Source organism: Fukomys damarensis, unplaced genomic scaffold, assembly GCF_012274545.1.
Source record: "Fukomys damarensis isolate Sample0158 unplaced genomic scaffold, DMR_v1.0_HiC HiC_scaffold_4, whole genome shotgun sequence".
In the NCBI taxonomy this organism is placed as follows: Eukaryota; Metazoa; Chordata; class Mammalia; order Rodentia; family Bathyergidae; genus Fukomys; species Fukomys damarensis.
In genome coordinates this window covers 12016862-12030401 of record NW_022900916.1, presented here as the reverse complement: position 1 = coordinate 12030401, position 13540 = coordinate 12016862, and the positions used below count along the sequence as shown (strand labels likewise).

Sequence of the window (13540 nt, the reverse complement as noted above, 5' to 3'; positions counted from 1 at the left end):
AAAGAAAGTGAAAAAAAAAAAAAAAAAAAAAAAAAAAAAAAAAAAAAAAAAAACTTGAGAGGCTAGGGATGTAGCTCAGTGCAGAGACCTTAGGTTCAATTTCACTGTAGTACTGCAAAGACAGGGACGACAGAGACTCAAACAGGGTGGGAACCATACCCAAGATGAACACACACACCCACATGCTTGTCCGCTCGCTACAGTCCAGGGTATGGAGCAACTATCAGGAGACCAAGGGGGAGCACAGCCTCCACAGTCAGTGTGGGAAATCGGAGTTTACACAGTCACAGTTCTGCGTTATTACTACAGGGTTTTATGCTTAGATGTGTTTCTTCACTGCTTATACAAATATGCACAGAGACCTACTCCATGCCAGGCATGAGTCTACAAGTTCATAGTACAGCAGTAATCATAAAAATGCAAATCCTGATCTTGTATCCCACTGGTTAAAATAGTCCCTACTTGTTTAATGTAATTTTTAACTATTCTCCTAAAAAAAAAGTAGACATCTCACACCATTGGAATAAGCCCTTACTACTGCTCGAGTCTATGATTAATAATAGCGTTCAGCTGTCAGTACTAAACGGTAACTCCTGTGGTCTGTGCAAGCACAATGTGGCTTAAGCAGCATGTAAAGGAAAAGCCAGAAGGGGGTGAGACAGGTTTGCTATGCTGAGAAAGTGCTGTGCAGCTTTTCTCTCTGGCAGAAGCTGGGGAGTACCGGAAGGGACAGAATTCTCAGGCTCGGTGTGACCGGGAGGTGGGGGGATGGCTCAAGAGTGAAGTGGTTTAACAGTCTCTTTCTGACTACATGTCAACTGATCTCCAAGATTTCATATTTTTCACTTGGCGCTTTCCTATCTGGAATTCTCATTCTGCTGCTATCCATCCTTACGGCTGTGCATTTTAAGGTTAAAGGTCTCGATCAACTCTCAAAAACCTCCTACATTTAATCAGAGATACTTTTTTTGTGTTATCGCTTGCTAATGACTATAACTTCAACCCTTTTACAAAACCAGCATGGCTTAAATTAAGCAGGCTCCTCCTGTGGAGAAACAAGGTGAGATTTTCCCTGCCTAATTATGTTTGATCCTAATTAGCCCTACTTCTGTCACAGTTCATTTATTCAATAAAGCTTAGCCTGTTGACGATCTCGTCCTATGGCTTTCTGCTCACCCCCTTCCTCTAATTTGTTGGAATCCTAGGAAAAATCCACGACCTTCCTCAGATCACATAATTAAGAATTTGCACTTTTAGCTTCTGGCCCATGTGTTCCTCTGATCTCCCTTAAGTACACCGAGGTCTGGGATTTATCTCGGCAGCCCACCCTCGGGTCAGGCGCACTGATGAAAGGAGGAATGCTTTCTTGTTAGCTTTCCAAGAAAGGACATTACTTGAATTTGAAGAATGTTTAGAAAAGTAACTATTTTAACTCATATAAAAGAAGCTGCTCTTAAGCTAACCGACGTCAGTTTAGCAGTCCTAAGTAACTTCTGTGTACTTTGTTGGTTTCAGGGAATGCCAGAGTCTAATTGAAACAGAATTTATTTATGTTGTAGATTTACATTAGGAAAATTCATTAATGCTAGGGCAATGTTTTTTTCCAACAATAATTTTGATTGCTAACAATATTATAAAAGGTAAATTTGTAATATTAAGTAAGAAAACATTATAACGAAACAGATAATAATTACCTTTTAAAAGAGCCCTTTAAAGTGAATCTGTGGTTTAACTATCTAGACTTCTATTAAGTTTTTAGTAACATTTTTATTTGGTCCAGCTATGTAATAAAACATCCCCAAGACATACTTAATTTTTGTATGTTTTCCTCATTGTTGCTTTTTTCTTATTCCAGATAAAAAATATAAGTAAACTGACAGAAGTCTCCAAAAACAATGCCATACAGCTAAGTGAGAAACTGGAAAATATGAAAAACCAAAGTGAATCCGAAGAAGAAAAAATGAATCTTTTCATCAGAAAAGCCAAAAACTTTTTGTTAGGTAATTGTTTCAAAGTATAAAAATTATTTTGTTTCTTCCTTTAAAAAAAAATGCATGTGTGGGCCAGGGATTTAGCTCAGTGGCCCTGCAACTGTGTCACAAGTGCAAGGTCCTGAGTTCGATCTCTGGTACCCCCAAAAAATGGATGTGCAAATATCATAACCAATTCTAAATTACATTAATTAGAAATGGCATTTTCCTAACTCAGGAGAATTCTATACCCCTTGGTTTTAAATTTCTTAATGAAAATAATATCAAAATATTATCTGTGCCCAAAAAATGATGGCTCTCGGCGTAAGGTTAATTTAGTAATGAATGCTAGAATTTAGTTAAAATACAAAACAAAGAAACTTATTTTTAAAGCTATTTTGTTGTTTTGAAAATTAGAAATTCCACATGCTAACCTTCTATCAGATTCCCTTGTGCTAGGATGCAGTAATTTTCTTTACTGGCAGAGATGATAAGAGATCAAGACATTAGGATATCAAATACCATTCTGAAGTGTCATCTAAAAAGTAGATTATTAACTATCATCGGCTATTTTCCAAGTTACTTGTTGACTGCCCATCACTCACCAAGAGAAACTACTTGACTTGATATTCATTGTGCCATATTTTGGGAGAGAAGCAGCTGTTTTAAACTCCAGAGAACTATTAAAGATAAAGCAAATACTGTAGTAGGAAATTGATCTGAAGTCTTACTCTCATCAAATAAGACAGTTTGGTTACAGTGCTCTGTAGAATTAATCTTAGGGTTTTTTCCTTAACCACTTCCAAATTTGATAATTTATACTTTCCACATGGATTAATAGTTGGGGTATCCATTATCATTTCATTAACCTATTTAGCATTAATAAGAGATCCCTGTGGCAAATTTTTTCTCTCTCAGTTTTTCTAGAGATTGTATCAGTACCTTCTGGTTCTGATTTTTCCAAAACAAGAAAGAGGCAGAAGTGACCTTTGATCAAAATAATCAGTAAAACTATGAGAGAGTGGAATTAGTTTACTAGACATTTTGTTTTTTGAAATCTTGCTCAGATTGGTGTCAACTAGACACTGATCCTGGAACTGGTTGTTTTAAGGAACACTTTAGCAATTTCTGCAGATATAAATCCATTCAGTGCTTAAAAGCCAAACCAAAGCCAACATGTCTAACTAGCTGCATGAAAATGATGGTATATGGTCCTGGTAGAGTAGAAAAAGCATAAACTGCCTTCACCAAATTCACTAGTCATACAGCCTGTTCTCTTATTGCTGCTGGATAAATTTCTATTAAAAAGTTCACTGTTATTATCCTGAGGAATTAAAAACAATGTCCACATTCTTACAGCTAAAGTCATACAGAGCTATTATTAAAAGTAGACATAGAGCTGGGCATGGTGATGCACGCCTGTAATCACAGCATTCTGGAAGGCTAAGGTAGGAGGATCACAAGTTTGATGCCAGCCTGGGCAATTTAGTGACTTAGTGAGATCCTGTTTCAAAATAAGAAAGGGATGGGGACCCAGCTTAGTGTGAAGGCTGTGGCTTTAACCCCTCCGTACTGGAGATAAAAGAAAAGGAAAAAAATACTAGGCATAGAAAAAAAAAATCCTTTTCTATATAGGAAACTTCCCTCTGATCAGAGCCCCTAGACCTGTGGTGACCACGCCCTGGCTACCAAGCCCAAATAAAATTATCATTCCCTCAATGGTACCTGTCCACCGAGCTGTGCTTTGACATCTCACTGTTTTCCTTGAAATCTGAACGTGTGATTGACAAAGGCATGGGTCTCTTCTCCTGAACGTTCTAGATCTAAAATTTGAATCTGTGATCTTGTAATAAATACTGATAAAAATTCTATGAATGAAATGATTAAGTTCACTTTTAATAGAACTTTCTAATTAGAAAAAGTTACTATTTCTTTTAAAAGCTAACTCATTGATTCTGTTTAAAATACAGTTTTAGTTTAGTCACCAAAAGAGTTCTTACATTGTTTCAGAAATGTTATGGAAAGTGAAATATTCCTTGTATAGTAAGCAAAACAGCTGAAGGAAAAATTATTACAAAAAAAAAAAGACCCTGTATACTCATGTCGTGTCACTTCAAGCCTTCTCTGGGGATTGGGGGGTGTAGCTCAGTGGCAGAGCAACTCCTAGCATTCACGAGGTCCAGGTTGGATCCCCAACACCCTGGGGGAAAAAAACAAAGAAAAAAAAGAGAGAGAGGTGGGGAGGAGGGAGAGAGAGAGAAAGAGAGAGAAGGGAAGAAAGTGTATCTGTCTTCCTGCCATTCTCAGGCAAAGTCTAAATTCCTGGGCCCACACTTGAGGACTTGCGCTGTCTGTCTGCTCCCAGCCCATCCAGACCCCAGCTCCTCCGTTAGACACACCACTCCCCCAGATTACTGCACCCGCCTGAGCTTTGGCTTCTGCAGCTTCCTTTGCCTAGGATGCCTCTTCCCGCTCCCCGTAGCTCCCATACCTGCGGGCCTCTTCACAAGTTTAACCTGCTGTCCTCCAAAGCCCACTTTCAACGCCTATCTGGCGCCCTTCCCTGCAGTTCTCCTCCGCCTTGCATTTCTTACTTCTGTCCTAGGATGGCAGCGTTTGTCTCTAACAGCTCTTTCCCCACTTGACTGTAGCCCCTTCAGGGTCAGGTCCGCGTCTGTTCCACCTCCAACTTTCCCTGTGGGAAGGAGCAGCACAGCGTGTCACCGTCAGTCTTCCACCGAGGTCCTCAGCCGGCAGCTTCTGCTCTTCTGAAAAGCACTGCCTCTTTACCCTACGATATTGACGTGATACTCTATCCTGCCTGGTCACATTCCCCTCTGTATGGGCCTTCGAGGAGTAGCATCAGAAAAAGTTACCCAATTATTTAGATGGGCAAAACTTGTGAGCATTTCATGGTCATGGAAGATCAGAACTTGGGTCACTTCAGAGCCAGTCTCCCCCCAACTTGTCCTTAAATTTTATTTTTGTCCTTAAATTTTAATGCATCTAACATTTTCATTGCTTTTGCATGTGTACTTACTATAATTTTGAGGACCACATTCTGTGGAATGTACACCATGTTCCCAGTCTTTCATTTTCCTTTTTTTCCAACAAGCGTTTGTTCGGCAGGTATTCAGAACCACACGAGCATCACTTCTCCCCAAGGTAGGGAACCCTGAGGACAAAGAGGCATCTACTCAACATGTACGATCTAGGCCCTCTCTTTAGGGACACGCTATCAAATGCAAGTGCGTGTGACTGAGTTCACTGGGGCGATGTGTCCTAAAGACAGAGTGTTGCTAAGGGAGCACGGTTATCTGACACCCCCTTCTTATCTCAGAGGAGAAAGTGCCTCCGGAGGACATTCAGAAGGTTGCAAATCTGCAAATCGTGTTCTTGACATCCACCTACCAATTATATCACACAATCTGACCCAGGAACTTGAGTAAATACAGAAACTTATGCAACTGTATGAGAACCACAGGGCAGAGAAGAATGGGCTGAATAAAGCAACAGTTGGAGCCCAGAAGCTTTTGGAGAAGGTGAAAGTGGCTGAGTAAGTACAGGAGTAAGGGCTCCCCTTGCTCTAACAGACCATCTGCTGCAAGGCCCTCTGAAAAATGTCTGCCCAGGGAGCGGTAGCGTGCAGATGAAATCAGCCCCAATAGCTCTGTACAAACTGAAGGCTCAGCTCTTTCCAGAGGTGCCACCAGGAGCTGGGCAGTTGGGAAGTGCTGTGCAGGGGTGCTTGTGTTGATTTTTCTCAGGTTCTAAACATGTTTCCAGGGGCCTGGGACCTCTTAATACTGAGGCGTACCAGTACATACCCTACACGAATTCTGCAGCACTATTTTAACAGCTGATTGGAATATGGTATAGTTTTCCTGTCTTTACCTAGTTTTTGGTACTTTTAAAGTATTATAATAAACAGTGCCTTGAACAACTAAATTTAAAAATAAGACTACATCCAGGGATTTAGCTCAGTGGTTCTGCCACCTGCTTCTCGAGTGCAAGGACCTGAGTTTGATCCCCAGTAACAACAACAACAACAAAAAAGACTACAGAAAAAAAATATGATGGTGGAGAACAGAAGAAATGGACACAGGCACCCCGCATAATACCGAAGTAAACTGGTATGTATAGTAACAGCGCTAATGCCTCCTTTTGCCATTGGCTTAGCCAAGCAAAAAAGCAAAGGTATCTTGATGTTTCTGAGCATGGAGCACTGCGTGGCCTGGTGGTGGCATCAGCACCCACTGGGACCTGGGCAGCCCGCTGCCCACCACCTGGGGATGCAAGTGAAGTGTACCAGAAGCACCCACACACAATCCAACCCCTTCCGGGCTTAATGTTAAAACCAGGGAGATAAGGTAACTTCTATTTAAAATGACACTGACGAAAGACTCCACTAGTATGGAGGCCAGGCTTTTATTTAAAAGCAGGTAACACACATGCTGGAGGAGCTCGGTCATGCAAAGGAGAAAAGTTAGGACAAAATAAATGCTCAGATATGCCAGTCTCGTCTCAGGTAGTAGGGTTACTGGTGCACATTTTTTTTCTTCTTTACCTTTTTTTTTTTTTTTGGGTACAATCTAAATTTATTATGAGGAGCTATACATTGAAAATCTAAAAAACAAAACATTTTAAAAAATATATAGTGGGGGAAATAGAAGAAATGCACGCTACCCTGGGAATGTTACGGAGATGAAATGGTGGGGTTGGTCTGTGCTCTGAGGGCAGATTCCTCAGGGCCAGAAAGGGGGAGGTTGCCCCAGGGCAGAGGCCTTGGGGTGAGGCGTGGTTGTTTGGCTTCTGCGGGTTCTGCTCCATGGCCTCCTCCGGGCAGGTCTACCTAAGGGCCCACTGGCTCATTTCATTCGGCTCGAGGCGTTTTTGAGGCCGGAGAGCTCAGTATCTGGTGCATGTGGATTCCAGGTGAGCTCCCTTCCGTAAAACAGCCTGTGTCCCCGTAACTGGAGTCCTTGTAACCTCTAACTGGACCCCTGCGGCCGCCCGGGACATCAGCAAAGCTCAAAAGCCCTGGATAAACGCCGGCAGCAGTGCAGTCCTGCCTGCTCCCTTGCCTCCCTCAACCCCACTCCAGAGACACCTGGGGCTGAAGCGCACGTCGAGAAATCAGGCTGTGGGCCGCTGGCCATAGTTTCATTTTGTTTTGTTTTTGTTTCTGGTACCGGGGAGCGAACTTGGGTCCTTCCACTTGCGAGGCAGGTGCTGAACCACTGAGCTAAAATCCTCGGCCCAGGCCATAGTTTTAATGTGCAAAGAAGTCTATATTGGGCAACCCCCCCCTTTTTTTTGGATACGCGAGCAGATGTGTACGTGTGTTATGGCATTTAAATATGTCTGTTTCTTAAAATGAAGACTTCGGCACTTTGTCCTGGTTAGGAGGAATTTAAATTGACTCTATAAATAGTTCAGAACAGTGTTTGGATGAGTGGACTCTGGAAGTGAAGCAAATGAACAACTGCATATTTAGCTAATCTGCTGTTAATGTCTTACCTTAGGAAAGCAGCAGATGTTCTCTTAAACCACCGTGACAAAGCACTGGACAAGTTGCAGCAAGCACAAATCACTCAAGGATGGGCCAGCTCTGCTGTCACACGGCTGAAGGCTGAGATAACACGAATGAAAAAGAATGCACTGCAGGTATTTACCGCTCTCTCTCTCTCTCTCTCTCTCTCTCTGCTGAAACTAACCTGAAGTAGACTGTGTGGGGGAAAACACTGTGGTTTTCTGGGTGTCACATGGTCTGCAGGTCTGTCTGTCTGAACGGAAGCCGGTGAGGATAAATTAAGATGCTGATGGGGTCCCTTCCTAATTAATGTCCTGTATTAATGTCAATGCAGTGCTGTTATGACAGTAATGTTTGACGGAATTATCTTCTTAATTATGCCCTACAGAGCCCTTAGCATCATTTCATTTTAGGGGATGTGAAGGGTACGACTGCCAACTTGTAAGTGAAGGAACTAAGACCCAGGGAGGTTATGGGACTCTGGGGCCACACAGATAATTAATACAAGCAAGCCATAGACTTTTACAAGCTCAGGAGCAGAAGAAAGGAAGTTAATTGCTGAAATTTCTTTTTTCCATACTAGAGATTGAACCCAGGGCATTTGTACTGAGCTACATTTCCAGCCCTCTTTTTATTCTTTATTTTGAGACAGTCTCACTAAATTACTGAGGTGTCCAGGCTGGGCTCAGTTTTGCAGTACTCCTGCCCCAGCCTCCCAGAGTGTTAGGATTATAGGCAGTCACGCCCAGGTTTGCAAGGGTTTTTGTAACTAAAGTTACGTGAGTTTGTCCGAGTATTCCAAAACTGAAGCAGTATCTCACCTGAAAGAGCTCACAAAGCTCAGCAGAGCCAGGCCACAGTTTAACCATGCGATGGTGCAGGGAGTGGAGACCCAGCAGCTAGAGAACAGAATAGGACCCATGGCTCCTCTGTCCCATCCCCTTCCTTACAGGGCGGAAGTGGCTGGCTGTTCATGCTTCAGCTGCGTTTTATAGCTCTCCACCATGCATTCCGAAAACAAAAGCAGAGCAGGATGCAGCAGTGCACCGGGAAGTGAAAGAGTTAGATAGGAAGAGGTTGTATTCTTTGGATAGCAAAGAAGGGAAGCTGCTAGCCTTCTGTCTTCTGGACATAGGCTCTCAGATAGTGGGTGGCAAAATGCAGCCAATGCCCCTACTGTGATGACAGCTTTTGCGGTTCAGTGGCACAGAGCTGAGGGGTTGCACGGAGAGTGTAGGGACCACGGAGGGCAGAACACTGTCCCTTTTCAGAAAACGTGTGTAGGTTTACATTAGTCAACTCATTAGTCCAGCCGCAGGACATAATACCCAATACACATAACAAGGAAGAAAGGTCATTTGGCTCACAGTTCAGGAGATTCATTCCATGGTCGGCTCCAAAGGGAGGCACATGTTGGCAGAAGGGCATGGCAGAGCACAGCTGCTCAGTTCCCGGCAACTGGGCAGCAGGCAGGGGAGCGGGGATGGAAGGAAAGGGTGCAGGGGCCACATACTGTGTGGTACCCAGGACAGGCCCACATGACCTGTCCAGTGTGCTGTGCCATCTGCTAGGCATTTCCTAATCCAAAATGAATGGTCATAAGGCTCCTGCTGTAGAAAAACTCCCACATGTGTGTAAGGGCACAGGAAGGGCTTTTTATATCTAAAGATATGGTGGCCCAATACCCTAAGAAGCCTTTCTAGTAGAAAATATTAGTATATTTTAAAAATTTTAAATGCATAGCTGGCTTAATAGGAAACTAAGGATATCCTCAGAGCCGAAGGCTAATCAGGTACTAATCTGACAGCAGATGGCACCTGCCAAACCCTGGTGTGTTACAGCTTTTGGGCTTGAGGATCACTCTGTCTGACAGAGAGCCGAGTCCATAAAGGAGGGAACTAAAAATCAGAGCCCACAGAGAAATAGTAAACTATGACACACACACACACACACACACACACACACACAGTTGCATAGGGGAGGAGTCTAAGAGTTCCTAACCATAAGTTGGCTCCCATATGAGATGGAGGCTAGAATTTATATTATCTGGGTGGCCCCCAAAACTCAAGCTAAAAGCATCATTTAAAGTGGTCCTGGGCTGCTAGAGTCCCCAGACAGTGACAACCAAAAGTCTCCTGTGAAGTAATGACCTTAAACCCAAGCCAGCCCCCCAGATTCCCTCCAAACACATAAAGAAACAAAGTGCCTTAAACAAGAGGCATCAAGACAACAAACAACAGAATCAGAATGCAAGGGATTGTGGGTATGACCAGTATTGGTTATAAAATGCAAGGAATGTTTACTATGTAAGGAATTTTTACTAAGAAAATCAAAGAGATGAAAACAAACTATAACCAATAAATGAGAGATAAGATAACAGTCAGACTTTAAAAATGATTCAGTAGGGCCACGGAGACAGCTCAGTGGCACGGTGCCTGCCTGGCAAGCTCAAGGTCCTGAGTTTGATCCCTGATACCAAAAAAAAAAAAAAAAAAAAGATTAAATAGGATCTGTAGATATGACAAATGTATGTAGTCATTGAAACAAGGAATGTATAAAATATGAAGAAAAAGTAGAAACACCAGCTAGAGAATAAAAAAAATCATATATTCAACAACAGAATGCTTTAAATTGGTAACAGTGGATGAGCTAGAGGTATGTAAATTAATGTGTACAACTTGTGTGGGCATAATTTTGAGTTTAAAAATTCAAGTTGCAGAATGTGTATATATATATATAGATAGATAGATAGAGAGAGAGAGTTGCATAAGTATATTGTTAGGAACACTAGTATCCAGTGAAAAGCCTGCTGTAATACATGGACTAGCAATGGGTACCGCATGGTGGCTGGCTTGGGGGTTGGGACTTGTGCACGGATTTCATCCGTGCTTTATTCCCAAGGCGGCTGGTGGTACAATGATATTTGTCATGTTTTCTTTTTCATAAATTCATTTTATGGATATGTTCATGATATATAATAGTTGCTTTCATTTGGGGGATTAGTGCATATATATTATATCTTGATCATTTTCAATTCCATTCCCCTTTTCTAACTCCAAAAGGTCTGCATCCTGTTTCTCACCATCTCTCCTTTATTTTACTCTTTTTTTTTTGAAATGACATCATTGTGCAGCTCGGGCTGGCCTTGAACTCATGGTCACCCTCCTGCCTCAGCCTTCTGAGTGCTGAGATTACAGGTGTATGCCACCATGCCCAGCCATTTTATTCTTGAATTTATTTATATTTGGGTTTCTCATATAAGTACAACCATGCTTTTATTTAACCTTCTTGTCTGATTTAATTCATTTACCGTTAGGATCTCAAGATCCATCCATTTCCCTAAAAATGACCGGAATTCAACCTTCTTGATAGCTGTGTAGTATTATCATCTACATGGCACATTTTCTGTGTGTCATATTTTTCTTTAAACCCTTTTATGTGACAGAAATATTTTGTTTTACCTTTTTCACATGTTATAACTTTTAAAAATGCAACAAAAAGTTAAAACATTATTTTCTTTTCCTTTGAATCCAGTTGTTTTTTTTTTTTTTTTTGAGGGACATAAAGGGACATTTCTTTTATTGTCGTTAAATCAAAATCAGGCTGAAAACCAAGCCAAGGGAGTGAAGAATAAGCTGGACTTAGCAAAGCACCACCCAGAGCTGGAGAGGGGACTCGCCCTGCTGCAGACCAAATGGCAAAGGAGCCGAGCCCAGGCGGGCAGGGCCATGGAGCAGGCAGAGTCAGACCATCACCAAGCTGAGGGTACCAGGAAGGTCAGTGTCCCCCACCGCCCCCAGGAGCGGACGGTGCTCCTCCAAAGCGTGACCTTTACACCCAGGATTTTGAGCCGCTTCTCTGCATTTTTCTCAGTACAGACCCCCGCTCACTGTGGGCATTCAGGGCTTCTGGTGCACACAGGCTCTTGTGCAGGGCCGGCTGTCCCTGTGGAGGGCTGAGGCCCCGCCAAGCTGTGCAAGCTTTGCTCCCTGCCCAGCCTCCTGGAGTCCCTCACGCTGTCCGTAAGGCGAGCTCTCCCTGAAGGCTGTGCATTCCGTTTGTGCCGTCTTACTCTATTGTATGTATTTGCCTTTTACTCTAACTCACTCACATGGCATATGAAGAGAGCGTAAGTTAAAGTCACCTCCAGAGAGAACAGATCAAGTTACAGACATCAGAACGAGTTAATTCCACATCTGTGGGAAACGGCCCACTCACTCGGCTTGCTGAAAGAACCTATCAGCACTTCTTCTTTGCAGTGGGGAATCTTTGGTTGGTTGCATTCATATAGTGGCTTAAACAAAAGAAAAGTGCTAGTGTTTCATAATCGGTCTTCCACGTGGTCTTAGTTCCTACTATGCTGGGTAAAATTTCCACTGGCTCGAGAGTTAGAACATTTTCTACAGAAGACATGATGAGGAAGGGGCTTCCCGCCCGCCCAGCCCCCGCGGCCCCTGTGCTGGCTCCGGCCTGTCTCGCCTGCCTGCCCTTCTAGGTTGTCAGCCACTCACTGGCACGAGTTCCGTTCTGGTTCCAGAGAGATCTTTGTGCCTATGCTTCTACCTGGCTTCCTGCTTCCCTTCCTCCCTCGCTGCCTCGTTTCTCTACCACTTGCTCTACCACTCAACTCCCTCCACCGTCCTTTCGCAAGCTGTGTGTGCTCCGAAGGGTCCGCTTCCATCCTTTTCCCTCAGCACCCTGGGTAGCCAGCTGCACAGGCCCGTGCCACTGCCTGTCTCTCTCTCGCCTTCCCAGCCAGCCAGCTGGGTATCCGCACTGCTTCTAAATCTTTGCTCTGCCCTCCGTCTTGAATACTCAGCGGCACACTGAAGGAGATAGTTGTCAAGGACAAAATTATTTTTGTCTTCTGTTCTTCAAGCTTAGCATAACATAGAATGACTGATACCACACAGACAGTTATTTTAACACGGCATAATGACTGGGCCAGAGATTTAGCTCAGTGGTGCTGCGCCTACCTCACAAGCACAAGGTCCTGAGTTCAATTTTCATACCAAAAAATAAATAGATAAACATGGAGTGATGACTGCTATTTTGGGGGGAAAAGTTGATTTTTAATTAACTAGGACTGGCATTTTTTTCAGCCTGAAAAAAACCATACATGCAAATAAAAACCCTTTTGGAAATACCAAAGTGATCAAGAGCGTTGACTAGATTGTGATTTCTTCTGCATTGCTCTGTGAGACTGTGAGTCATGAGGGGTACTAGAGACACACAGGCGCTTTGTAAATATTCTCTGATGGTGGGGTTTGGCTCTGTTACAGGAGCTGGTTGAGCTGAGAAAACAGTATGCTTTGCTTCAACATGAGATCAGTGCTGCAGGACTCGTGAAGGAAACATTAGAAAGAGTGAAACAGCTAAAAGATGCTGCAGAAAAACTGGCAGGAGAGACAGAGGACAAGGTGAAAAGAATAGCAGGTATGTGTTCTTTCAGCCACCTACCCATCTGACAACAACACGATTCCCGCCTTTGTGGTAGAATTTACACCAGATCTGTCATTCGTACCCCTCACCGCACACAAGTCTGCGCAGGAGAGTGAAGTAGGAATTGGTCCTGGGCACCAGGGGCTGTCAGGCAGCAGCCTCTCGCGCATGGATTTGCCTAGGAAGGTATTGGTGAGCATCTGCCTTGTGTTCGTCACCTGAGGTTTCCTTTGGGCTCCTTGAAATGCCTTTTTCCCAACTCACTGTGGGATATAAGTAACTATCAAAATGGTAAAACAAGACTCCTTACTCAGAAGTGCTTCTGCAGCACAAAGTAGGACTTTCACCACCATGCACACCCTCCCTGGGACACAAAAATAATCCAAGTGCAGCTTGCGTGTGGGCCCAAGTCAGACAAACACACACCAGGCTGCTAGCATCTGTCACCTCTGGGAGATGGGGCACTGAAGAGGAAGCCACTGTTTTTTACCTGCAGAGTTATCTTAAAATCACTGCGCTTACGGGTATTTTTTTCAGTACTTTCTAATTTCTTTCTTTTTTTTTTTTTTTTTTTTTTGTTTCTCATTAAACCACT

The 13540-nt window shown here is 43.3% G+C and overlaps 1 protein-coding gene across 1 annotated transcript in view; it reads left to right on the top strand.

The window, feature by feature from the left end:
* The window catches only part of Lamb4 (laminin subunit beta 4), an 89514-nt gene that overhangs the window by 72810 nt on the left and 3164 nt on the right, over positions 1–13540 (top strand). Inside the window, 6 exon segments of the mRNA XM_033755909.1 lie at positions 1856–2000; positions 5311–5351; positions 5354–5526; positions 7496–7637; positions 11106–11279; positions 12786–12939. Coding sequence (XP_033611800.1) covers positions 1856–2000; positions 5311–5351; positions 5354–5526; positions 7496–7637; positions 11106–11279; positions 12786–12939 — 829 coding nt within the window.